The following is a 27681-nucleotide window of genomic DNA, read 5'->3' on the forward strand; positions in this document are numbered from 1 at the left end:
GATACCGGGCGCTGTCGTTGTTGCTGAGAGGATTGCATCATCCAGGGAGCGGCGCAAGGTGCCTGGTGGTTGCGGGGATTGGGTTCGAGATGACGGGGGATGATGCCGGAGTCACGGTGGGGCAGCCGCATCTGGCCAGGCAAGACCTCAGCGCCTTGGTGAGTGTCGCCACGGGAGAGAGAGGGAGGCAGGAGTAGCGGCAAAAGGCCTGTCCATAAGCCGGCGAAGCTGAGCTCGTGTCTCTGGGCCTTGCGTTGGGCTGAAATGGGAGAGCGTCAGCATGTGTCCCGGGCCTTGTTTTGCGCTGGAGTCTGAGATGTTGGACCTGTGTACCGGGCTATGCGTTGGACTATGGATCTGTGTCCCGGGCTTTACGTTGGTCAGGAGTCCCGGTCCTTGGTCTGTTTCCCTGGGCTTCTAGTTGGGCTAGAGCTGGTGTGTTTGTATCCTTGATCTGACAAGGTACCTGGAGTCTGTATCCCTGGTCTTACTTCGGAGGCCACACACTTGGGTTGGAGTCCCAACAATAAAAAGAGGAGGGAAAGGGGACCTTAGTGGATCAAGAAAGTGTGGGGTGGGTTTGGAAAGATTGCACCTCTGCCCGGGGCCTTGGCAGAGGAGACTTTTCCTCCCATGCTTGCTGTAGTTCTTCTGTAGAACCACGATCTAAGCCGCCAGTTTTATTATCATCCTATTTCTGCATTTTGAAAGGCTTTTAAAATGTATTGGCCGAAGGAACAAAGACACTACAATTCTTTCACCTCCCTATTACTGATAGACATTCTCTGCTTTATTTTTACCTTTATCCCACCAGCATACAGTTTAGCTTGAACAAAAAATATTAATAGATTTTGTAAGGTACTTTAATGGAACTCTTGCTGACTTAAAATGATTCTAAATTTCTCTTGTTCTCAAAGTTGAAAGTAAATTTTATTATCAAAGTACATTTATGTCACCATATACAACCCTGAGATTCATTTTCATGTGGGCATACTCAGCAAATGTATAGAATAGTAACTGTTACAGAATCCGTGAAAGATTAAGCAGAGTGCAGAAGACAACGAAGTGTACAAGTGCAAATATAAATATTCAATCATTAAAAATTTGAAATAACAAGATAAAGAGCCCTTAAAGTGAGATCTTTGGCTGTGGGAACATCTCAATGGATGGGAGTGAGTGTAGTTAATCCCTTTGTTCAAGAGCCTGATGATTGTGGGGTAGTAACTGTTCCTGAACATGGTGATGTGAATCCTGAGGCTCTTATACCTTCTACCTGATGGCAGCAGTGAAGAAAGAGCATGGCCTGGGTGGTGAGGATCTCTGATGATGGATCCTGCTTTCCTATGACAGTGTTTCATGTCGATGTGCTCAATGGTTTGAAGGGCTTGATACATTGTAGTACTTTACACACCTGTACATTACAAAGCAGATGTAAGATTTTTGGAGGGAAGACAATGAAATGTTGGAATTGTGCTATTTGAAGGAAGTAATAATTGTTCTTTAAAGATGGGTTGCTGATGAGTTTTGTATGATAAAGGAGGCCCATCAGTGACAGTAAAAGGAGTGCATTACAAACAAAACGGGTGTGAGACTCTAAACTTTGAGCTGAAGAACAGTGAAGTGGCCTGAGAAGGTGAGGGGAACTTGAAAAGCAAGAATTATTTATTTTATAGTTATTATTTTATGGCTTATTGTTTGGTCTTCTCTTTTATATAAAAAAAGTCCTGGGGCAGAAGGCGGCTACTTCCTGCAAAGATTCAGTATGACAGCTAAGACTTTGACAGACTTCTGTGGATGTGGTGAATATATTGACTGGTTGCATCGCGGTCTGGTATGGCAACTCCAATGCTCTTGAATTGTAAAGCCAACAAAAAGTAATGGATACGGCCTAGTCCATCATGGGTAAAGCCCTCCCCATCATTGAGCACATCTACACAGAGCACTGTCACAAGAAAGCAGCATCCATCATCAGGTACCCCACCATCCAGGCCGTGCTCTCTTCTCGTCGCTGCCATCCGGAAGAAGGTACAGGAGCCTCAGGACTCACACCACCAGGTTCAGGAACAGTTATTATCCCTCAACCATCGGGCTCTTGAACCAGTGGGCAACTTCACTTGCCCGTTCTCTGAACTGATCCCACAACCTATGGACTCGCTTTCAAGGACACTTCATACTTTCGTAGTTGCATGTTGGTTGTTTGTCCGTCCTGTTAGGTGCTGTCGTTCACTGACTATTATGGCCCTTGGATTTACTGAGTATGCCCACAAGAAAATAAATCTCTGGATTGTATATGGTGACATATATATACTTTGATAATAAATTTGCTTTGAACTTTGAAGCAGGGTGGTTAGTGGGCTTGCCAATTTTATTAAGGATCCTGACTTGACATGGCAACAGTTCATTTCCCTGTACCTGACCTGCTGAGTTCCTTCAGTTCCTTTGTGTATTGATGCAGATTTCCAGCATCTGCAGTCTTTTTTTTTCTCCAAACAAAGTTGTTCATACATATATATAAAATTATTTTGGAAAATGTGGTTTGCAGGGTTTGTTTTATGTGCTGCAGCTTCTCTGAGAATTCGGTTGTGTCACATTCACCAAAATAAAATAATTCCTTCCAGGGTGTGTGTTTGCTTGTTACACATGAGCACCTATGATGCTTTTAACTGTCGCCTGCATACAGATGGATCCTGAGGCCCGCTGAAAACCTGCATCATCAACCTTGCTATAACCATAGTTATTAGTAAACTCAAAACTTCAGTCACATTGAGCTGCAGATGAGATGGAGTGAGAAACGTGTAATTCATGTAAACAACCTTTTAAGCACATTTATTTTTTGCTGTTAAGAGCTATGTGGAGGAAGGAATTTTGCTAATTATTTCAAAAGCTTGCAAAGCAGTTTTCTTTATCTTCATCTAGTTGATAACTGCATTATTTAGGTTGATTATGGAACTAGCCCATTACTGATTTCATATAGTACAGCACAGGAACAAATCTTTTGGCCCATGTCCCTCATTTCCTATCCATGGTACCATCCAAATGCTGTAATGGACCCACCTGCTACCTGCCACCTGCTCTCTAAGCTTATTACAAGTTACCATCAACCCCTCTGAAAAATTTGCCCCTCAGTTTGCTTTCAAATAATTCTCATCTCACCTCAAATTTTTATCCTCTAATTTTAGACACTCCTACCCTTAGAACATGGTGGTGACAATTTAAGCCCCTCATAATTTAATAAAGGTCTTAAGGTCTTCAGCCTCCTGTGCTGAAATGAGAACAAACCCAGCATATCCAATCTCTCCTTTTAACTGAAGCATTAATTTAAGGCAACAGCCTGATGAATTTCTTCTGCATTCTTCCTGTGCTACCACATTATTTCCAAAGTGCAGCAACCAGAACTACTATTGATAGTCCAAGTGTGGCATAGCCATTGCCTTGTACAGCTGCAACATGATGTCCCAAGTCTTATACTCAATACCCCTGACTCTGTTGGCAATTTAAATGCCTTCACTAACCTGTCCACCATGTCTTTATCTTAAACTGGCTTGAACTTGCACACCAAGATCCCTCTGTACATCACTTGCCATTATTAAACAACTGAAAATGTAACCTTCATGTTTGTCTGAATTAAATTCCATTTGTCAGTGCTCCAACTCAACATTTCAGTTGATAAATGTTCTTCAGTGTCTGGGCAACCATCCTCATTACTTACATCTTTAAAAATTTCTGATGAATGGACAAAGTAAAATTCTGTTTTGAAATTAATATCAGTCCTGTGGTTGTGGACATGGTTTGTGGCCTGCATTTTTACATTGATTCAGTACTGTAGTAATTTTATGTATTTCGCTGTACTGTTGCCACACAAAAAAAATCATGACATGTGGGTGATGATGCACTTGATTCTGATATGGGACTTTGTTGTGGATCAAGAGTGGGAACGGGACGTGGAGTGGGGAATCATGGTTGAGAAAAGGGGAAGGGAGAGGGGAGGGAGCGGGAAGCACTAGAGAGACATTCTGTAATGATCAGTAAACCAATTGTTTGGAATCAAATGACTTTACCTGGTGTCTCAGGGCCTGACGTGTGTGTAAACCCGCACCACCCCGGCCCCCGGCACTCATTCTCCACTACCTGTTCTACACCCCTCCCACAGCACTCCACCCTCACCGTTCCCAATATCCTTTGTTCCCGTCAAATGTATAAACTCGCTGTCCTCTCCACATTGGCAAATATATGTGCCTGAGACTTTTGCACAGTACTGTATCTTAAGCAGCAGGGATGACATTTGAAAACATGTCAAAGTGAAACAAATATGGGGGTTTCAGAGTAGAATTAATCAAATTGGTGACAGTTTCAAACCATTCTTCAGAAGGTTTGCAAGTGATTATTCCTATCTGGGAAGTGCAATCCACAATAATTTCTTATTAGCTTTTGTTCTGATTTTCTGTCAGAAAGAAAGTAACATTTCCAGACTGGTGAAGCATGGTTAATGATTGACTTTTTTTCTGTGCAAATTTGTCTCTTGACCAGGAAGGAATTGATGTGAATAAAAAATTAGAGAAATTGAATGTTAGAAAGGGAGTGCAATGTATATCCATTAATGAATAATTTGGATTTGTATAATGTTTTGTGGTTTAATTCAGTGCTTGTGTTTTACAGGATGTTACCAAGTTAACACCACTTTCTCCTGAAGTCATTAGCAGGCAAGCCACTATCAACATAGGTGAGTTATTAAATATTTTTGGCTGATAATTAAGTAAATACTCATTTTTTATTATTTTGCCTGGTAATTAAGTGAATGTTCATTTTTAGTTTTATTGTTTATGATGAATATATCTTTGGTCTAAACTGTTTGAACTATCTAACTGGATGTAAAGAAACCAACTTTAAGCAGATTAAGGATTTGTAATTTAGAAAGGATGCAAATTAGAACTGATATCTGAAAACTTGTAAAAGGTGTGCACACAATCTTCTCTGCTGGCATCACATTAAATTGAACTTTCTTGTCTTTCACATATCTGCCTCGAAATTGAAATTGATTATTTGTGACATGTTAAGCTGTAATTCTGCAGCAAATGTCACGTAGCTTTTCTCAACCCTGCATTTCCTATGGTTTATTTGATTTAGAACATTGTTGGACATCTTTTTACAGGAACGCCTTAATTTACAACCCAAATCTTTCAAGGGCTACTACAAGAAACATGTTATACTTTAACAGTGATATTTTCGATCAAAGTTAATGACATATATACCATAATTTTTGTCAGTTGTACTATTATTTTATCCCAGAATAATGCACGGGCAAATCCCTGCCCAACAATACCGGATACTTAGAATTGAGAAGGCTGATGACTTGGATTTGGGCTCTTGGAGTTGGCTAAAAATTGGCAAAGTTGATAACTTGCATTAATGCATATTCTGATTAAATGGATCTGTCCTGAATGCTGTTACAATTGAATAGCATTACAAATTGAGAGTAAATGTAACTGAGAGAGGAATTTAAAATTGTGCATTTTGTGATGTTTCTGAAGTGATGAGCATTTAGACTGGAAAATTGCTAGATAGTGCAACATGCAGATCATAACAGCAGGGAGATTGACTGCAAAGAAATGCTATCAGAGTTCTGTTCTCTACCAGGCTGCACTGTACTAGCACTGAAAGGTAGAGGTGGACAGTAGATTGAATGATATGGCTAACCCAGTGCCTTGGAAAATAAACTAAATTTCAATCAAACTTTATCAGACAGGATTTAAAAATTCTCATTTTAAAACTATTGATCTGAAATTTAGCAATTTGTTGTAAATACTATGCAATGGATTTGAGAAGATGAGCATTCTAAACTGCTGGGTTTCATGCAAAGCTGTTCAGTTAAGTTTTTAAAAAATGGAGAAATTGGCTCTTTATCTTGTTTAAGATCAAGATTTGAAAGCATGCATTGCATACAATGGATATTGTAATTTAATTTTTTTTCCTACCAAATGTGTTTTCTCAGGCACAATTGGTCATGTAGCCCATGGGAAGTCCACTGTAGTTAAAGCTATTTCTGGCGTTCAGACGGTCCGATTTAAAAATGAACTAGAAAGAAATATCACGATCAAGCTGGGATATGCCAATGCCAAGGTTGTAAAATCTTATGGAAATGCATTATGGTCATTTGTTAAATGTTTCATTAAAATTCTGTGTATATTTTTATTACATTTATGCAGTACTTCCATGAAATATGGTCAAATGATTAAGATTTTATATTCTGCTTTTTGACATTGTAAACCATTTGCAATTTTTTCATTTGCACTTGTTCTCTGTTGTAAAATTCTTAAATGCTCAAAAATAGTTTAGGCTGTTATGTGAAAAGGTGCTCCTATCTTTGACCAATCTTTTTAGTTCAATCTAAGCTTATTTGGTGGGAAAGCAACTAATGAACTTTAGTCATGATGTTCAAAGATTTAATTTTTTTAATCTAAAATTTTAAAGTCATTATACTGAAATGTTAAATATCATGACCTCATTCTAAGGTGTTAAATGGTTGTTGCCTTCTAAACTTTTGCATGAGTTTTCTATAACTAGTTGCAATATCTCTAGGTTTACAAATTAGATGATCCCAGTTGTCCAAGGCCTGATTGTTACAGATCATGTGGGAGCAGCACACCAGATGAATTCCCTTCAGATATTCCTGGGGTCAAAGGAAATTTCAAGCTAGTCAGGTTAGTGCAAACCAGATCATTCAGTATTGTGCTAAAGTCTTAGGCACACATATATAGCAGGGTGCCTAAGATTTTGCACAGTACTGTAGTAATGTTATGTATTACACTGTACTACTGCATTAAAAAAAAAACAAATTTCATAATGTGAGTGATGATAAATCTGATTCTGATAGGGGTCTCCAGTCTCTATTGTGCTCTGAGAGTGCAAATGGATCAGGGAAAGGAGAATCATGGTTGGGAAGGGGGTGGCAAGCAGCAGAGAGAGAATATGTATTGATCAATAAACCAATTGTTTGGAATCAAATGACCATGCTGGTATCTTAAGGTTGGGTGTGTCTACACCCCATCTGCCTCTAGCACTCATTTTCTGCCACGTACCTCACACCCTCCCACAGCACTCCATCGTCGCCATTCCCAACATTCTCTGCTCCCACCAGATATAAACTTGTTCACCACTCTACGTTAACAAATACAGTAATTTGCAAAAGTCTTAGACACCGTATATTTTTGTGTGTATATATAATACGTATATACGCACATATCTGTATGTGCACGCCTGTGACTTTTGCCCAGTACTGTATTTACCTCTTTCAGTGTTATGATGGTGACAGTCATTACCATTCCGTGTAACATTTTTGAACATATGTGCCTGTTTCTTCTTGGTTAATAATGTCCAACTATTCAAATTGTTGTTTTGTTTAAGCTTTGTGGTTAATGATAAATAATTTGAGGTGTAATATGTAAATTGGTACTGAAATATTCAGGAATGTTAATTAAGTGTTTAAGGTGGGTAGAATGTATTTATAAATTTTCTCTTCTCATTTAAATGTTCCACTTAAGGAAAATGATTTTATATACTCAGCAGATATAAAATGTACATTGCTGGCAATAAAATTGTAAATCAATTTTTCTCAATTGTTGATTCCTTTAAAGACATTGCCTCCTGAAAAGTAAATCAAGAAAGGACAGGAGGAAATTGTTTTTACACAACTGGTAATGCAACCGGAAAGAGTGAAGGAAGTAAATTTAATAGCAAGATTCAGAAGGATTATTATATGAATATTTGAATGTCGGTAGAGTTAAAGGAGAAGTGTGGGATTAATTGAAAAACTCTTCTTTGAAACACACTGAAAGATATCACAAATGCCATGACTTCCAAGTTGACTGTGATATTGTGTCCCACTGGATTCCGTAGCTTCACTTCTGTTTGTTAGAATGTGCTTATTTGGATACGAACAGAAACGGGTGTAGAAGGAATCAAACTGGGCAAAGGACAATTAAGCTAAAAGGTGAGGGTATGATAGGTGTGACAGCTTACCCTTCAAATCATTACTTCTTACACTGTGGCAAGAATGAGCATACTAACAAGACAGAAGGTGGTCATCCTGCATCAGCAAGGTCTCTCCCAAGCAGACGTTTCAAGATGTGCTGTCCAAGCTCTTCTGAAGAAGCACAAAGAAATGGGCATGGTTGAGAACCAGTAATGTAGTGGTCAGCCATGGAAACTGGATGTACAGACGATAGATACATCAAACAGACGTCCCTTCTAAGTTGGAAGAAGCCCAGCGCTGCTATCAGATCCGAACTTACAGAAACCACTGGAACCCAAGTACAATCCGGAGAAGCTTTGTCAGAAGTGGTCTTTATGGAAGAGTTGCTGTCAAAAAGCCATTCCTCTGAAGTGGAAACAAAGACTAGAGACTCACCTATGTACAAAAGCACAAGGACTGTGGTGCTGCAAGCGATCTGGGCTGGCAAGTCAAAATTTGACATTTTTGGCCGATAGAGGAGGCAGCTTGTCTGTAGGGCTGGAGAGCACTTTGTGGTTGAGTGTATACAGCCAGCCGTGGAGGTTCCCTGCTACAGGTTTGGGGCTGAATTTCTGTAAATAGAGTTGATCTGGTCAGAATGAATGGAATCCTCAGTGCTGAAAAGTACAAGCAGATTATCACCCATCATGCAATACCATCAGGGAGGTGTCTGAGCAGTCCCAGTTTCATTCTGCAACAGGACAATGACCCCAAACATGTAGGCAAGGTCATAAATAACTATCTTCAGTGAAAAGAAGAACCAGGAGTTCCACAACAATTGGTATGTCCTCCGCAGGGCCCTGTTCTGAACATCATCAGGGCTGTTTGGAGAGACAAAAGCAAGCAAGACAGCCAAAGTCTGCATACGAACTGTCAAAAGTTCTCCAAGATGCTTGGAACAATCTACCAGCCAATTTTCTTATAAAACTGCATGACAGTGTGCATAAGATAATTGATGCAGTTTTAACGGTGAAGGGTGGTCACACCAAATACTGATTTGATTTAGTTCTTTACTGTTTGTTGCTCTTTATAGAAAATTCTTTATCTTTGCTTTACAGAATTTTTTTTACATGTGCCTAAAACTTGCACAGAACTGAACGTGATTTTAAAAAGTCAAATGTTAACTGAGAACTGACTTTTATAGTGTTCATGGGAAGAAAGGAAGAAAATTTATCCTAGGCTATGGTTTGTTTCCCTCTATAGGCATGTTTCTTTTGTGGATTGTCCAGGGCACGACATTTTGATGGCTACCATGTTGAACGGAGCTGCTGTCATGGATGCAGCTTTGCTGCTAATAGGTAACTGGGGATTAACAGTGGGTACATGTTTGCACAAGATTACTTTTTTAAAAAATACAGTTGTTGCAAACTGAAAGGGAGAGGGTGCTGTATGTAATCAGCAGGTCAGGCACCATTGTGTTAAAAAGAAAAGAGAACATTTCAGGCCCAAGGCCCTTCATCAGTACAGGATGCTGCCTGAGCCGCTGAATATTTCCAGCACACTATTTTTTATTACATCAGAATGTTATCCTTCCATGAGTCTTTTTCAGCCCTTGGTTCTTAATGCAGATTTACTTTGAAGTTACTTTGATGTAAACAAATCTTGAAGGGTGCTTTAATTAGTAGTTCTCAAAACTTGCCACTGAACTCCCATATATTGTGTTTCATATCTGAATTGGCAGTGGTGAATGTATTGCCAAAAACCCAGTTTGCCTGTTCATTTAAAACCAACTTAAAAATTTGTGTCTAATCAATAGAGGTGGAAGTTATAAAATAAATATCAGATCACTATATGCAAAGACAACATTTGTTTTTCATTGAAAGCACTCTCTAGTTAGTTAGCAGTTGCTATTGTGTGTAATAAAACGTTTTGAAATGGTCAAAACCTCTTTGAGTTGGTCTGCAGAGCTGAATTGACTTTTCAATTGAAAGAGGGATCTTCAGTATATTTTGTGAAGGCCAGTGAGATTTCTGAATGTGGCTATCATTACTGGGTTATATTCTCTCTAATTTTTGCTATACTTTTTAATAGTTTTTCAGATGAGTAATTGGCTTTAAGTAAAATACTGTTAGGAACGAAGTTCCAAGATCTGGTCTGTAGTAAGTTGTGCAATTAGGTGGTATAAAAGTGGATACACCATAGATGCTATTGTTTGCCGAAGAAGTACAGGTGTTTCTAACACCATATGTTGCACATAAGTATGTAGGTTTCAGTGAATGGTCAATCTCTGCTTCAGTCGTGACTAACAGGGACCATAAAACAGTTTGTTTAACTCAAGGTCACACTTGTAGGTCGGAATATCGAGATAATGTAGGTGCTTTCCAGTAGGTATACACTCATTTGTAGTAATTGTACAAAGTATGTTTCACTTGACTATACCTCCAGTTTTGTTTTATGTGCCTAACAGTCATCCCAATGTTTTAACCTCCTTAAGTTTAAGGTTTAGTCAAATGCTACTGTGGAAAATTAAAACATTGAGTGCCTGGTATTGTAAACATTCATACTACTTGTTAATGTGTCTTTTTCTGATCTCTAGCTGGCAATGAATCTTGTCCCCAGCCTCAGACTTCAGAGCATTTGGCTGCTATTGAAATTATGAAACTGAAACACATTCTGATTCTGCAAAACAAGATTGACCTTGTAAAGGAAAGTCAAGCGAAGGAGCAGTATGAACAGATACTTGCTTTTGTTCAGGGTAGGTTGCTCTAAAATTAACTTCAACTTATAAAATATCCTTAGATCCTTGTGTATATATAACATTGGAAAGGATCTGGTCCATCTTGCCTGTGGTTATTAGATAAATCTGCAATAGAGCTATCTATTGAATCATTTTTCACTGACCTTTCCTCAGAGCTTTGTAACTTCTCGATCTTCAAAGTATGCATTTAATTCCCTTGTGAATGTTGTTATTGAGTATATTCGAGGTCCCAATAATTACTCATGGAATCTCATTGTGTTCTCGTTGTCTTAAATCTTTATGTTGCGGTTCCTTCTGGAATTAGATTTTTATAACTACTGTATAAAAACTATTGAAGACCCTTTAAATTTCTGGTCCTTCTCCAATGAAAGAACTCCTATTTTCTTTTATTTCTGATACCTTGCTATTGATTTTTTTGCACACTGTCCAAGGCGCACATCCTTTCTTAAGATTGATGCCCAGAATTCAACTTGTGAGGCCAGACTAATGTCTTACAAAAGTTCGACACATCTTGCATTTTTGTAACCTAATATAGCTGCCTTACCCTTTTCTTTGAAGGTCTTTCTTCTATATACACTTCTGATTTTCTCTGTAGTAGTACAGCTATTGAAAATCACATGACTAAGTGTCTTCACAGTTCTTTAAAATTATTTAGTTAATTTTGATGTAGACAGTCATGTAATACAAGAAAATGCAGCTGCTAATCAACATACTCCTGATCTCAGCAATGGTAAAAATGATCTGTTTGGAAGACAACTATTATGTTGACCTTTATTGCCATGGGACAGGAGTAACACATTGCAATAAAGGTCAACATAACAGAAAGGACTGTTGTAATTAATTAGTAGGACTACATGCATGCAATTTGCTTTTGGACCAAACATGAATGCTCGCTGCCTTAGAGGCTGTGCAACACTCAATACAAAGGCTTGTCCTAAAGTTATTAAAGTACTTGAATTAATAAAGAGGCTGCATAAATAAACAATTTAGTGCCTTTTTCTGTTTTGTTCCGCAGGTACAGTGGCAGAAGGTGCACCGATTATTCCGATCTCAGCGCAGTTGAAATATAACATTGAAGTAGTATGCGAGTATATTGTAAAAAAAATTCCAGTTCCCATCCGAGACTTTATATCTGAACCTAGGTTAATTGGTAAGCATTGTACTTTACTTATCCTACAGAACGTTGATTTGTTTCTGGGTGTATTTTTGGTCCGTTACATATATTGACACCAATTAAGTTTTTTAAAAACGATACTGTTTTTCCTTCTGGTTGTTCAGTTTATTGGAGCAAGATTTCTAACACTTTGAAATTTACCATAAATGTTGTGCCTTCAGGGCTGTTGGTGTTCTTATTGGAGGTAATCATTTTCACAGCACATTAACATTGTGGATATATATGATCCTTGAAATATGTTGAGCCAGCTGATTTCAGATAAATTTGCAACTGGGGTTTTCTAGTTGACTGAGAAGGAGGAACTCAAAGGCAAGTCGACTTTCTGACAATGATGAATCTTGATGGTCACCATTTTTAAAAAGTCACTTCAGATTGATGGATGGAATGAGGTTTGGCAGTGACACTAATCATGGTAAAAATAGAAAACTAAGTGAATAGCTAAAAGTTCTCTGTTCAGCCATGGTGCCTGTGCCACTTAGATATGGATTTTGTTCCTGCTAGGGCCCTCATCTGTTTAATTTTACTCACACTTTTCAGGATCTGGGCAAAGTTAGCATTCCTTGTCCATCCCTAAGTGCCCTCAAGAAGATGGTTGGAAAGTGTCTCCTTCTACCACTGCAGTTCTTCTAGTGAAGGTACACTCCAATACTCTTGGGAAATGGAGTTGCAGAATTGAACCTGGCAATGCTGAAGGAATTGTTATATATTTCCATGCCAGTTATGTGTGATTACCAGGATAGCTTGGAAGTGGCTCTGCTCCTGTACACCTGCTGTCCTTGTCATTCTTGCTGTAAGGAGTTACAGGTCCGGGAGGTTCTGTCAGAGTACCCTGGACTGCGAACTGCAATGCATGCATTTTGTAGGTAGCACACATTACAACCACTGTACATTGCTGGAAGGAATGAAGTTTTAGAGTGATGGTGGGCTTCCAGTTTAACAGGTTGCTTTGTACTTGCTGGTGTTGGGTTTCTTGATTGATGTTGGAGGTGCCCTCATCTATGCAAGTGAAAAGTATTTCTTCCCATTCCTGACCTAGGTGATGGAAAGACTATCAAAGTATCAAGAGATGAGCCACTTCAACAGAATATTCAGCCTCGGACCTGCTCTTGTAGCTACAGTATTTATGAGGGAGATGTGGTGGTGCCTGGTGAATGACAACTCTTAGATGTTGACTGCAGGATACTCAGTGATGGCATTGAATATCCAGGATAGGTGGTTTGAGTTTCTTGCTAGAAACAATAATTATAAGACAATATTGGTAATTGGCATCATATAGCACAAAAACTATTTGCAAATTATCGGCCCATCCACAAATATTATCTAGGTATCAGAATCAGGTTTATTATCACTGACATATTTTGTGAAATTTGTTTTGCAGTAGCAGTACAATACAATCATAAAAATTACTATAATTACAATAAGTATAGAACAAATCTTGCAAAAAGAGCTAAGTAGGTATAGATCATTCCATCATCAAAGTGTTCGCAGATCATTCAATAAACTGATGGGAAGAAGCTGTTCCTGAAATGTTGAGTGTGTACCATCAGACTCCTCTGCCACCATCTTGATGGTAGTAATGAGAAGAGAGCTTGTATTAGATGGTGAGGATCTTTCATTATGGATGCTACCTCTTGAGGCATTATCTTTTGAGGGTGCCCTTGATAGTGGGGAAGCTAGTGCCCATGATTTGACAGGCTGAGTTTACAACCCTGTGCAGCTTTATTCTCACGTACATTAGTGCCTCCATACTAGATGTTGGTGCAGCCAGTTAGAATGTTCTTCACAGTACATCTCCAGAAATTTGCTAGTGTTTTTAATGACATGCCAAATCTCCTCAAACTCCTAATGAAATAGAACCACTGGCATGCCTTCTTTGTAACTGCATTAATACATTGAGTCCAGGATAGATCTTCGGAGATGTTACCATCCAGGAATTTAAAACTGGTCACCCTTTCCTCTGGTCTCCTGATGAGAACTGCAGATTTCCCCCTTCCTGAAGCCCACAGTCAATTCCTTGGTCTTATTGACATCGAATGCAAGGTGGTTGTTGTAGCACCATTCAGTCAGCCAATCTACCTCACTCCTGTATGTCGCCTCATCACCATCTGATAGTTACTGTATGACATCAGCAAATTCTCAGGTGGTATTTGAGCTGCACCTCGCCACTGAGTCATGAGCATAGAGTGGGCTAAGCATGAATCCTTGAGGTGCATTTGTGTTGATCATCAAGGAAGAGGAGGGGGTCTGGTTCATTTGCTGAGGATTTCCAAATGCAATTAAGTATTCTCAAATTATCAGCAAATATTCGTAGCTGAAGGTGATTGTGCTTGGAACTTTGCCCTGAAGAACTCTTGGAGCTAAAATGATCAGTGTCCAAAACCACTGCCATCATGTGTTTTAAGGTATGACTCCAATCTTGAGGTAGTTTTCCACTTGATACCCTTTGACTACAATTTTCTCAGGGCTCCTTGATCAACACTCTTGTCAAATATTACTTGGTGTGATTTTCATCTCACATGGTCAATGAGTGGGTCAAGGCTTTGATAAGTTTGGAGTCATAAAACCAAAACTAGATATTTATAAACAGGTTAGTTTGCGTGGATGGCACCTCTATCACCTTGATGATTAAGATTAGTTTGAGGTGGTAATTTGCTAGATTAGATTGCATTGCTTTTTTATGAACTGGATATACCTGAAATTTTTTTCCTCATTGCCTTGTTGATGCTGGTGTTTTAAGTACTGGAACAAATTGGCAAGATTTTTGTCCTTATTTCACTCTGTTGTTTAATGTGCATGTAATTTAAGGCAGCTTCACCAGATTAGCACCCTGTTGTTTTTTTTTCAGTTATGACTTGTCCCATCATGGTTTTCTGCACTGTGTGAACCAGGATTACTCAGCTGGTTTATAAGTGATAAAATGAGGGCAGTGCTCTGCCATGGGACTGCAGATTGTGGCCATGTATATTTTTGCCTCTGTTAATGGTTTCCTCTGCCTTATGGATATCCATTTTTGAGTTACAGGATCTGCCATTGTAGTCTCAAACATAGCATAGTGGTGACTGATGTGCTCCATATCCACAAGGACTATATGCTAATTAATGGTCTTGCAGTTGGATGAACCTGCTAACTGAGGGCAATGCCGAGTATCCATTGCACTGTACTTGCTACCTGCTGCAAACCTTATCTGGCAGCCATGTCATTTGGGAACTGTTCAGCATTCTCAGTGACCTTGCAAACAAACCACTCTTGGTAAAGAATGGCACCACAGTACATTCTGTACTCCTTGTCCTTGTACAAGTGGGATAGAATGATCTTTCGGTTTACAATGGAGCCATCTGGCACGTTACTTGAAAGTTATGATCTTTGAGGACAACTCTTTCAAGCAGTTGTATGTGATTAGTTTTTGTAACATATTATAATTTTGGGGGAAAAAAAGCCAGTCCTGCCAAAGGTCCAAAACGTAGACTGTACTTTTCTTTCCCCCATAGATGCCTCCTGGCCTACTGACTTCCTCCAGTATTTTGTGTGTGTTGCTCGGATTTCCAGCATCTGCAGATTTTCTCTTGTGTGTAACATCTCTCCTAATTTGGATACTGTTCCCCACATGCTTGTGAGGAAGACATTCCAAAGTGGAATGAGATGGGAGAAACTTAGTTATGTTTAAATTTTAACTTTTGGCAAATGGTTTCCTTTTTCACCATCATACCTGTTTGATTCCTCATCTCTTCCTTGATCAGTCCTCACTGTTTTTAGCTTTATAAGAGTCATTCCATGTTTGTAAGTGCTTGGGTACAGGGAGTAGTTGTAAATTTGAACACATCCTCTTAATCCAGAGGTGAGGATGAGTGCTGAGGAAAACTGAATACTTATTTTCACATTTTTTCTGTTTTTCTTATTTCAGTTATTCGATCCTTTGATGTCAATAAGCCTGGATGTGAAGTAGATGATCTGAAGGGTGGTGTAGCTGGTGGCAGCATTCTGAAAGGGGTGCTGAAGGTATAAACTATTTATCAGAAAAAACATGATGGAGGGGTGGGGAAATGGGCATGATGCCATAAAATTGATTTTGAAACACAACAAAGTCATGTAGTGTAGAGGAATTAAAGCATTTTGTTTAATTGTACTGTAATTATAAAATTTACTAACTGCAGTACTGTACAAAATATTTATCTTATTAATACAGTCGGCCCTCCTTATCCACGAGTTCTGCATGCGCAGATTCAACCAACTGCGAATTGAGAAAACCCAGAAGTGCTCTTCCAGCACTTGTTGTTTGAACATGTAAAGACTTTTTTCTTGGCATTTTTCCCTAAACAATGCAGTATAACAACTATTTTACATAGCATTTACATTGTATCAGGTATTATAAGTAATCTAGAGATGACTTAAAGTATACGGGAGGATTTGCGTAGGTTACCGTGGATCGGGATTGGGAAAAAAAACGGAAGTTCTCTTACTAAGTTAGTCAGAACAGGTACATCCGGTATTATTTAGCGTCAGTTAGTCAAACATTTGTCTTAGTATATATATTTTACCTTTCTATGCATATAAAACACTTAAAGAAACGTATGTTTCAGCGCCGGGCTCAGGAACAGAAATTCCCGAGTTCGATCCAGTGACAGACCGCCCCCTGAGCCATCTGTGCCGGGTTGATGTGGAGGATCAAAAACCCAATAATTAAACCACTGCATTGCTTAGTAATAATTGTAGCTTTCATCGGGGCAGGGCTTTTCTCACTTTATCCTTTAGAACTGTTCCGATCGTTGACCAACTGTAGCCTAATGCTTTTCCAATGACCAATGGTGTTTCACCTCTTTCCAATCGCTTTTTTATTTCCACTTTATTATAAATCGTGATCGTGATTATTTTCGTGAACAGAAACACTGCAGATTCAGAGCTCCACCACCGGGACCTAATGTGCACCGCACTGAGACAGGTTAAATAAGGTCCGGGGTTCCACTGGGTCCTAAGGTCCACCGTATTGAGACAGGTTGAATAAGGGACTTGAGCATCTGCGTGTTTTGGTATCCGCAAGGGGTCCCGGAACCAATCCCTCGCGGATAAGGAGAGCTGACTGTATTTTAGTCCCAGCAGTTTTCTGCTAATAGAAGTGGTAGATTCCAGTTACTGCACATGATTCCAAGCTGTTTTGTGGCCTTGAATGAGCTGATCATGGTTTATTTCAGTGCACTGGACATTTATGCTAAACAATAGAGTTAACATAAATCCCAGTAAAATATAGTACTCAATGCAAGCAATGATACTTTGCTTGATTCAAAGTTCAGTGTAAGTTTATTATCCAAGTACATATATGTCACCATATACAACCCTAAGATTCATTTTCTTGTGGGCGTTGACAGTTAATACTAGAATCAATTAAAAACTGCACAAAGACGAACAACCAATATGCAAACTACAGCACACACAAAATGCTGGAGGAACTCAGCAGGCCAGGCAACATCTATGGAAAAGAGTACTGTCGACTTTTTGGGCCAAAACCCTTCGGCAGGACTGGAGAAAAAAAGCTGAGGAGCAGATTTGAAAGGTGGGGGGAGAGGAAAATACCAGGTGATAGGTGAAATTTGGAGGGGCAGGGATGAAGAAAAGAGCTGGGAAGTTGATTGATGTAAGAGACAGAAGGCCATGGAAAAAAGAAAAAAGGTGGGAGGAGCACCGGGGGGGGGGGCGATAGGTGGGCAAGGAGATAACGTGAGAGGGGGACAAGGGGATGGGAAATGAAGGGGGAGGGGAGGTATTACTGGAAGTTTGAAAAATCGATGTTCATGCCATCAGTTTGGAGGATAAGGTGTTGTTCCATATCTCAACAGTGGAGAAGGCCATGGATGAACATATTGGAATGGGAAGTGGAATTAAAATGGGTGGCCATTGGGAGATCCCGCTTGTTCTGGTGGACAGACCGTAGATGCTCTGCGAAATGGTCTCCCAATCAACATCAGGCCTCACCGATATACAAGAGGCCACACTGGAAGCACCGAACATAGTTTTTGACCCAACAGATTCTCAGGTGAAGTATTGCCTCACCTGGAAGAACTGTTTGGGGCCCTGAATGGTAGTGAGGGAGAAGGTGTAGGGGCAAGTGTAGCACCTGTTCCACTTGCAAGGATAAGTGCCAGGAGGGAGATCAGTGGGGAGAGACAAATGGACAAGGGAGTCGCGTAGGGAGCGATCCCTGCGGAAAGCAGTAAGTGGGGCAGGGGTGGGCGGGAGATGTGTTTGGTGGTGGGATCCAGTTGGAGGTGGCAGATGTTTCAGAGAATTATGTGCTGGATGCGGAGGCTGATGGGTTGGTAGGTGAGGACAAGAGGAACCCTATCCCTGGTGGGGTGGCGGGAGGATGGGCTAAGAGCAGACATGCGTGAAATGGAAGAGATGTGGTTGAGGGCAGCATTGATGGTGGAAGAAGGGAAACCCCTTTCTTTGAAAAACGAGGACATCTCCTTCATTCAAGAATGAAAAGTCATATCCTGAGAATAAATGCAGTGGAAACAGAGGAATTGAGTGAAGGGGGTGGCATTCCCCCCCCTTTCATATCTACTCCTCAGCTTTTTTTCTCCAGTCTTGCCAAAGGGTTTTGGCCCAAAACGTGGACTGTACTTTTTTCCATAAATGCTGCCTGGCCTGCTGAGTTCCTCCAGCATTTTGTGTGTGTTGCTAGGACTTTCCAGCATCTGCAGATTTTCTGTTTGCAAAATACAACTAATTGTGCAAATATAAAATAGAAAAATAAAATAATAAATTATTAGCTTGTTCACACAAAAAAATGGTGGACCTTAAAAATGCAATGCCTTGATTTACTCTGATGTACTTTCTACCAACTCGGGGGTTTGTCCATTTAATGAATTAATGGACGTGTGAAGGAGTAGAGTAGCTGATCTGTGAACATGTTCCATAGTCATACTGGGCTGCCGTATTTAGATGCTTGAAACACTTCACTACCAACAAGAAGGTGTGTAGAAAGTCATCAATCACTGCATCAGACGACACATTTGACAACAACACGTATCTATCTCCTTTGCTTCAGTCCTTTCCCAACTACGTCTGCAATATTTCACCTGCTCTCAACCTCCTCAACAACTTTAAGTCCCTGGCCCTGACTGCTTCATCCAGTCCTAATACACTTCTATCCCCCATCAAGAAGGCCTTAAATCTTCTTTCCCAACAAAAGAATCACCAGGTCCCCTCCTTTAGCTGGCAGATCTGGTCCTCGCCCTCAAAAATTTCTTCTTTGGCTCCTTCCACTTTCTCCAGGTTCAAGGAGCACCCATTTCAGCTCCAGCTATGCTTGCCTTTTCATTGGCTACGTAGAACAGTCCATGTTCCAGGCCTTCCCTGGTAATGCTCTCTAATTCTTCCTTCGCTACATTGACAACTGCATTGGTGCTCCTTCATGTACCCATGCTGAGTTCGTCATTTTCGTCGACTTTGCCTCCAACTTCCACCCTGCCCTTACATTCACTTGTCCATTTCTGACACCTCCCTCTACTTTCTTGATCTCTCTGTCTCCATCTCTGAAGACAAGCTGTCTATTGACATATTTTATAAACCTATCAATTCCCACGTGTATCTTAATAATACCTCCTCCCACCCTGTCTCCTGTAAAAATGCTATTCCCTTTGCTCAGTTCCTTCGTCTCTGCCCCATCTGGTCCCAGGATGAGGCTTTCCGTTCCGTTACTGTCACCTCCTTTAAAGAACAGGGTTTCCCTTTCTCCACCATTGATGCTGCCCTCACCGCATCTCCTCTATTTCCTAGACATCCGTGTTCATCCCATCTTTCCATCAGCTTAACAGGGATAGAGTTCCTTTTGTCCTTACCTACCACCCCATGAGCCTCCATACAACAATCATTCTCCACAAATTCCACCATCTCCAAAGGGATCTACCACCAAACATATCTTTAGTTTCCCTCCCGACACTCCCCCACCCTCTCCCTGCTTTGCGCAGGGATCACTCCCTCCATGATTCCCTTATCTTTTTGTCCATCCACACTAATCTCCCTCATGGCACTTATCCTTGCAAGCAGCCAACGTGCTACGCTTGCCCAGTCACCTCCATTCATGGCATCAAATAGTCCTTCCAGATGAGGCAGCACTTCACCTTGAATCTGTTGGGGGTTACCTATTATATCTGGTGCTCCGAAAACAGCCTCCTCTATATTGGTGAGATCCGTTGTAAATTGGGGAACCACTTTGTTGGGCACCTCCGCTCCATCCGCCAAAAACAAAATTTCCCGGTGGCCAACCATTTTTATTCCTTTTCCCATTTCAACATGTTGGTTCATGGCCTCCTCTTGTGACACCATTGAGGCTGCTCTGAGGCTGGAGCAGCAACACCTTATATTCCATCTGAATAGCCTCCAACCTGATGGCATGAACATCAATTTCTCCTTCCGGTTAAAAAAAAAAATTCCCTCCCCCATCCCTCTTCTTTCTCCACTCTGACCTCTTCCCTACCCATTACCTTTCCCTGGCGCCATTCCTTCTTCTCTTTCTCCCATGGTCCCCTCTCCTCTCCTATCAGATTCCATTCTGTCCAGCCCTTCACCTTTCCCGTCCATCTGGCTTCACCCATCACCTTCTTGGTATCCTTCTTCCCTTCCCCCCACCTTTTTTATTCTGGGGTCTTCCTCCTTTCCAGTCCTGTAGAAAGATCTCAGCCTGAAACGTCAACTGTTTATTCATTTCCATGCTATCTGAATTCTTCCAGCATTTCGTATGTGTCGCGACACGTTTGAGAAGCTTATTACTCTCAACCTGGGGTTCGTGGACCCCTTGGTTAATGGTAGGAGTCCATAGCATTATAAAGGGGGGAACCCCTGCTCCAGAGAAAGTATCAGCTACAAGCTGCCCTATTTCAACTCCCAAAGCATTTCTATCGCTCTCATCATTGAAATATATCAACGCAAATCAAGGCACTGTACTTTGTTTTTAGAACTATTTTTTGTGAGCAAGCTAAGCATTTGAATAAAACTAAATAGGAATATATAATATTCTATGTTGAAATCTTGTATGGTTGACCACTGCAGGGGTTGCCCAACAGCTGCTTGACTTGGAGTGGCAGAGTTCTATTCTGCGAAGTCACTGGAAATCAGATGGCTTCTGTTCAACACTTATTCAATAAAAATGCCTAATCCACAACATAGGTGGGCCTGTTTTATCAGTACACTAATTTTTCTCAAGTATGCAATTGGAAATTATATTTTGGGGTTCAAACCAAAACATCAACAATTCCTCTCTTTTCACAGATGCAGCCTGACCCTCTTGACTTCCTGCAGCAGATTGTTTGTTGCTCCAGATTCATGTGTGCAGTCTCTTGTATCTACAATTGGAAATAGTTTGACATTTTCCTTGTCCTATTAGTCAGTGCTGGCTGTATTTAGTAGCCTAGCACTTTCTAATTGTTAATTATAAGGTTTAGAAATTTACCCACAGTGGAATTTCAATGTAAAAATGAAGGTTGGGCTCTTAGTACGTAATGGCCAATGGTAGCGTGTCTGAACCATGTATTAAATTTTATACCTGACGTCATTGTGCCGTAGCTGTAAGGATGGGCTGGCTTCTTTTTCTCATCGCATCTATCCAATGCCCTCATCAGCGTTGGTGGTTGAAGAGAGGAGGGAGTCAAAATAGGCATATTTGTGCTAAACTTCCTAAGATAAGAATTCTATTATAGCTCATATGAATAAAGATATTTCACCAAGGATTGGGTGCCTCTACAGGAGGTGACTAGGTATGGCAGGTAAAATTGTCATAAAATAATCTTGCACAAAAGCTTGTGGAAAAAATAGTGTATGATAATTTGTGATAAAATTTTTATTTCCCTAATAATTTTTATATCTGTAGGTAGGCCAAGAACTTGAAGTTCGACCTGGCATTGTGTCAAAAGACCATGAAGGGAAGCTGATGTGCAAGCCCATCTTTTCCAAGATCGTGTCACTTTTTGCAGAGCACAATGACCTCCAATTTGCAGTTCCTGGTGGCCTTATTGGTAAGAAGATTCCTTTTAAAAGATTTATAATTTTAAGGTTTTGTGATTTTGAAGAAAATTAAAGTATCTGTTAGTATACTGTGTGAATATTATCCACAAAACCCTTAAGTATAGTGTAGGAAGCATTTCCTGTCAGACCAGCAGCATTGCTGTGCTGATTGGTGAACAATATTCCATAGGGAGAAATGTGGATTAATGTTTATTTTATGTACTTGGGGAAAGTTGCTGTAAATATTTTGTTCATTATCCAAAATTCTGTTTTGATTAGAAGATTTTTTTAAAGTTGCATTTTTGTTAAATGACTTACCAGACAGGCGTTCAAATTTCATTATGGTTGAGATAAAATTCAATTTATATTCACTTTGGACTAAAACCCTAGTATAATGGTGACTGAAATAGCTCAATTAGCATTTTTTAAAAATCTGGTTTCCTAATACTCTGCAGGGAAGTCAATCTTCTAAATGTGTCTGTTTTTGCATAAATGAGACTCCGCCACACACAGCAATTTTTATCTTTAAATTTAACTCTGAAACTATTAAATTCAGGGATAATCAAAGATGGATAATAAACGCTGAGCATTGCTGATGGTGTCTATGTTATTTAAATATAATTAAAAACATCTTAAATTAAGATGTTTTGGTATAACATCAGAATTAGTAAGAGTAAGCTATATGGCTGTCATTGCTGCACCAACGTTCAACCAGATCATGACTGATTTTTTAAACTTAAAATACCACTACTCACCAGATCTCCCATCTAGTTTGCATCTCTATAATATGTAAAAAAAAAAAAAAAATTGATTTATATTTTGAATATAGTCCATGACTGAGTCTCCACAGTCTCTTGAGTGTGGAGAGTTTCAGTCACCCACCCTTTGAGTGAAGAATTTTTTTTCCAACCTCAAGCCCAAATGGCCAAACCCTTTTGTTCTAGACTCCTTAACTTCCTCCCTGTCTTACTCTGTTGAACATTCAAAGAATTTTGTACATTTTTAAATATTAGAAAATAAAGAACGTGTTTAATCATTCCACACATGAATTCAACAATCACCCTGGCAAATCTCTGCTGTAGTTCTTCTATAAGAATTTTTCTTTCGTGCAGAGTAGTCTAGGAATGATCTTGCTGAGTTCCTATTTGAATAAGATAGCTTTTTGCTCTTTTGGCTTCCTAATTGCCTACTATACCTGCATATTATATTTGTGTGATATATACAAGGGCATTTATTTCCCTTAGAACATTAATATTTCCTCTTCTCTAACCATTTCAGTAAGAAGGTGCAGTTTTTTAACCCTGTTCACTCATGGATCCCTTTTACCACTTACATTCCTGTTTAATTTCATGTCATCGGAAAACTTGGAAATGTTACATTTGGTCCCCTCAACCAAATGGTTGGTAAAAATTGTAGATTGTGGTGGCCCTAAGCACTGATCCTTGCATGTCACAATTTGCCAGCCTGAGAGAGGTGACTCATTTTTATGTGGCTTTCTATCTTTTGACAATCTTTCAATTCACGTTGGTATTCCATGTGCTCTAATCTTATTAACAACCTGTGGCGGACCTGTCAAAAGCCTGAAAATCCCAAGTAAATCAGGTCCATAAGCCCCCTCTCTTGTATTCTGTGAGGTACTTGGTCAAAGAACTCCAGTAGATTGGCCAAATGAGATCTTTCTTGCATAATTTCATGTTGACTCTACTTAATATTAAAATACTTAGAAAATAATTTCTAAGAAAAATATTGGTAGTTTAATTACATCAGAAACAGAAATGATCAATTTTCATAACAGATGCAAAGTATAATGTTAGTTATTGATCAGCAAATTATCTGCTGGTTTAAATGAATTCTAATGTCCTCAAGTATATAAACTTAAAGCTTTGAGTATTCCTGTTCTTCAGTATCTGTTACTGAAAGGGACTGAAATAAAATTTCAGTATTTTTCACTTATCTTATTTCGCCAATCTCTAATTAACAAGCTAGATATTTTTAAAGTGAAATATGAATTCATAGAACTTGGTCTGTGATTCACTTCATTAGACCTTCATTAGGTGACTGTAGATGATCAGTAATAATTAGCTTGCATGCTCTTAAATTGCCTTGTTTGGTCGGAAACCTCAGAAGAGTTCATAATTACTGGTAATTGGATAGAGGAAAAATGGTTCCTATGCTATTTTTTTTTCAGTAGTGGAATTTTTGTTTTAGGTGTTGGAACAAAAATAGACCCGACCCTTTGCCGTGCCGATCGTATGGTGGGACAAGTTCTTGGTGCTGTTGGAGCTCTCCCAGAAATCTTCACAGAATTGGAAATTTCTTACTTTCTTCTCAGGCGATTATTGGGTGTGCGTACAGAAGGTGATAAAAAAGCTGCAAAAGTGAGTTCTGTACCAAGCCCATTTGAAGTCCATTTGAAGTAAATGTGTTTTGAAGAATATAATTTGCTATATTGATCTGATGAAGCCCTTTATATTGCAAGTAATGGCAGAAAATTCAGGCAGTTCCTATTTGGGTGTGTATATTTTAAAGAAATATCTTCACGATGCAAATACTTTTTGACCATATTATACCTTTTGTATATAATCAACAATAGAATTTCACTTGTTTAACCTTAGCAAAATACAAGAGTATTTTAGTAAGTGTATGTGTAACAGCGCATCCTGATGCCTTCCCTATCATTTTGAGGGATTTTAACCAGGCCAACTTGAAAAGGTCTGTAACATTACCAACAAATCACTTGTAGTACTAGAGGAGCCAACACACAGGGACACTGTTACAGTACCATTATGAGCGCTTACCATGCTATCCCATGCCCACACTTTGGAAAGTCTGATCACCTGGCTGAACTTCGAGGAGTACAGGCAGCAACTGAAGACTGCAGTACCAGAATTGAGGACCAAGAAGGTACGGACAAGTGAGGCACAGGAACCCTTGCAGGTTGCTTTGAATGGTTAGACTGGACTGTGTTCGGGTGCCTGAATCAGTAGACTGGACATCTTCAAGTCTGAATGAGTACGCCACAGCTGTCACTGACTTCATTAAAACCTGTATGGATAAATGTGTATATATGAGAACATATTGTATGTAACCCAGATCAAAAGCCATGGATAAACCAGGAGTGCTAAATCTGTGGCATTCAAATCTGGCAACCCAGGACTGTACAAGAAAACCGGGTACAACTTGTGGAGTGCTATCTCAAGAGCGAAGAAACCATTCTGAACAAGGTTGGAGACAGAATTTGATGCTCGTCACTTCTGGCAGGGTTTGCAGGTCATTATTTCCTACAAAGCAAAACCTAGCATCATGAATGACAGCGATGTTTCTCTCCCAGATGAGTTCAACACCTTTTATACTCACTTTGAAAGGGAGAATAAAACTATAGCTATGAGGATCCCTCCAGCATTCTGTTGCCCTGTAATCTCTTACCTGGAGGCCAACATCAGGCTGTCTTTCAAGATGGTGAACGAACCCTTGCAAGATGACAGGCCCCAATGGTAGAGTTCTGAAAACCTGTGCCAACCAACTGGCAGATGTGTTCAAAGACATTTTCAATCTCTCATTACTACAGTTGGAAGTTCCCACCTGTTTCACAGACATACTAGTGCCCAGGAACAGCAGGGTGAGTTGCCTTAACAACTATCATCCAGTAGCAGTCACATCTACAATGATGAAGTGCTTGAGAGGTTGGTTATACCTAGAATTAAGTCCTGTCTCAGAAACCACCTGAACCCACTGCATTTTGCCTATCATTGCAAATTACCTATCATTGCCTATTACGGCAGATGTGATCTCATTGACCCTTCACGCGGCCTTGGATCACCTGGACAGTACAGTTACCTATGTCAGGATACTGCTTATTGACTACAGCTCAGTGTATAACACAATCATTCCTACTGTTCTGATTGAAATGCTCCAAAACCTGGGCCTCTGCATGTCCCTCTGCAACTGCGTCCTCTGCTTCCTAACTGGAAGACCACAGTCTGCATATAGATATATCAGTTGGATGAGTGGTGTCACAGCAACAAACTTGATGTTAGTAAGACCAAAGAACTGATTGGGGGTTTCAGAAAGAATAAGACAAGGGAGCATACACCACTCCTCATAAAGGGATCAGAAGTGGAAAGAGTGAGCAATTTCAATTTCATGGGTGTCAGTATCTCTGCGGATCTATACTGGGCCCAACATATTGATGCAACTGCAAAGAAGGCACGACAGCAGCTATATTTCATTAGAACTTTGAGGAGATTTGGTATGTCACCAAAAACACTCACAAATTTCCACAGATATATCGTGGAGAGCATTCTAACTGGCTGCATTTGTATCTGGTGTGAGTGGAGAGGGGGTGGTGGGAGGGAGGATCAAAATAAGCTGCAGAGAGTTGTAAACATAGTATCCAGGACATTTTCAAGGAGGGATAGCTGAAAATGTAGCATCCATCATTGACCCCTATCACTCAGGACTCAGGACATGTCCTGTTCTCATTACTACCATCAGGAACAAGGTACAGGAGGCTGAAGGCACACACTCAATGATTCAGGAACACTTCTTCCCCTCTGCCATCTGATTCCTAAATGGACATTGAACTTATGAATACTTCCTCACTATTTTTTGTTGATGTTTTATTTTTGCACTAATTTAATTCAACTACTTAATATGTACATATACTTATTGTAATTTGGTGTTTTTTCCTATTATTATATATTGCATTGAACTGCTGCCGCAAAGAAAACAAAAGACGTGCCAGTGATATTAAAGCTGATTCTGATTATTTTTTTAAGGTTCAAAAGCTGTCCAAAAATGAGGTGTTGATGGTAAACATAGGATCCCTTTCGACTGGAGGAAGAGTCAGTGCAGTGAAGGCCGACTTGGGAAAAATAGTCCTCACAAATCCAGTATGTACAGAAGTTGGTGAAAAGATTGCTCTTAGCCGAAGAGTAGAGAAGCATTGGCGGTGAGTGAAGAAAGTGTGTGTATTTTAAAAATAGGAATCTTGAGATTTGGAAATCTACATTGAACATCTCAATTTTCTTTGTAAGGCAAGATGTGATGAGTTTGTTTTATGGGGGAAACAAATGCTGTTAAAGATTTCAGTGCAACAGTATTTGATGCCCAGAAAAACAAACTCAAGATTTAACTGACTAAGAGTTTATTGAGCAGATTCTTGATGCATTGATATCATTCATTTGAATAGGTATGTATTTCTTGTAAAAACTAATCAGCTTTTTCTTTTACAGATTAATTGGTTGGGGTCAGATAAGAAGAGGTGTAACGATAAAGCCAACAGTTGATGATGATTAAAGTTGGAGTGCATATTATCATTGGAGAGGACTAGTTAACTACCTGCAGCAGTGCACACCATTTCCGTATTCTCTTGAATGCTACTTAAACTTTGTTTAAAAGAACTTCTGGTATCATGCCAGTAAATTTGAAAAACAGTGATTTGTTTTTACTATTTCAGATATCTCCCGGTGATGAAAATTGTCTAATTTATATTTGAGTGCAAGTTGTCTTCAGAGAGAATGAAGTTCCATTCAGTCAGATCTGTGACCACTGACAAACATTAAAAAGTGTTTTGACATTTAAATTTGTGTTTTTTTTTCATCCTCTTTAGTGCATACTCTTTCCTTTCCCCATCTTGATTATTTCCTTTTCTTTTTGTTTGCATTGCCTGTGATCCTATATTAAACAAAGTAAATTCCTGTGGTGCATTTTTAAATTATGATGCAAAAAAGATTAGAAAATATATAATGATGGATTCAGGTTCAGCAAGCTGTTCAATCTGTTTCAGAATGAGGCAGGCTAAAA

General features: G+C 39.6%; 1 protein-coding gene across 1 annotated transcript; it reads left to right on the top strand.

The window, feature by feature from the left end:
• Positions 1-27460, top strand: eif2s3 (eukaryotic translation initiation factor 2, subunit 3 gamma). Its single transcript, XM_072260530.1, has 12 exons — positions 1-158; positions 4657-4720; positions 5990-6117; positions 6577-6698; positions 9212-9306; positions 10545-10703; positions 11722-11856; positions 15782-15876; positions 21743-21887; positions 24085-24254; positions 26655-26827; positions 27111-27460. Exons 1-12 carry the CDS (start codon positions 90-92, stop codon positions 27172-27174), a joined length of 1419 nt encoding a protein of 472 aa, XP_072116631.1. The 5' UTR covers positions 1-89; the 3' UTR covers positions 27175-27460.
• The last annotated feature ends 221 nt before the right edge of the window (positions 27461-27681 follow it).

This window comes from Mobula birostris, chromosome 6, assembly GCF_030028105.1.
Source record: "Mobula birostris isolate sMobBir1 chromosome 6, sMobBir1.hap1, whole genome shotgun sequence".
Classification (NCBI taxonomy): domain Eukaryota; kingdom Metazoa; phylum Chordata; class Chondrichthyes; order Myliobatiformes; family Myliobatidae; genus Mobula; species Mobula birostris.

Coding starts and splice junctions, on each gene's coding strand:
- eif2s3 (XM_072260530.1), top strand. CDS start 90: ATGACGGGGGATGATGCCGGAGTCACGGTGGGGCAGCCGCATCTGGCC. Junction 159..4,656: donor GGCAAGACCTCAGCGCCTTG/GTGAGTGTCGCC, acceptor TGTGTTTTACAG/GATGTTACCAAGTTAACACC. Junction 6,118..6,576: donor TGGGATATGCCAATGCCAAG/GTTGTAAAATCT, acceptor CAATATCTCTAG/GTTTACAAATTAGATGATCC.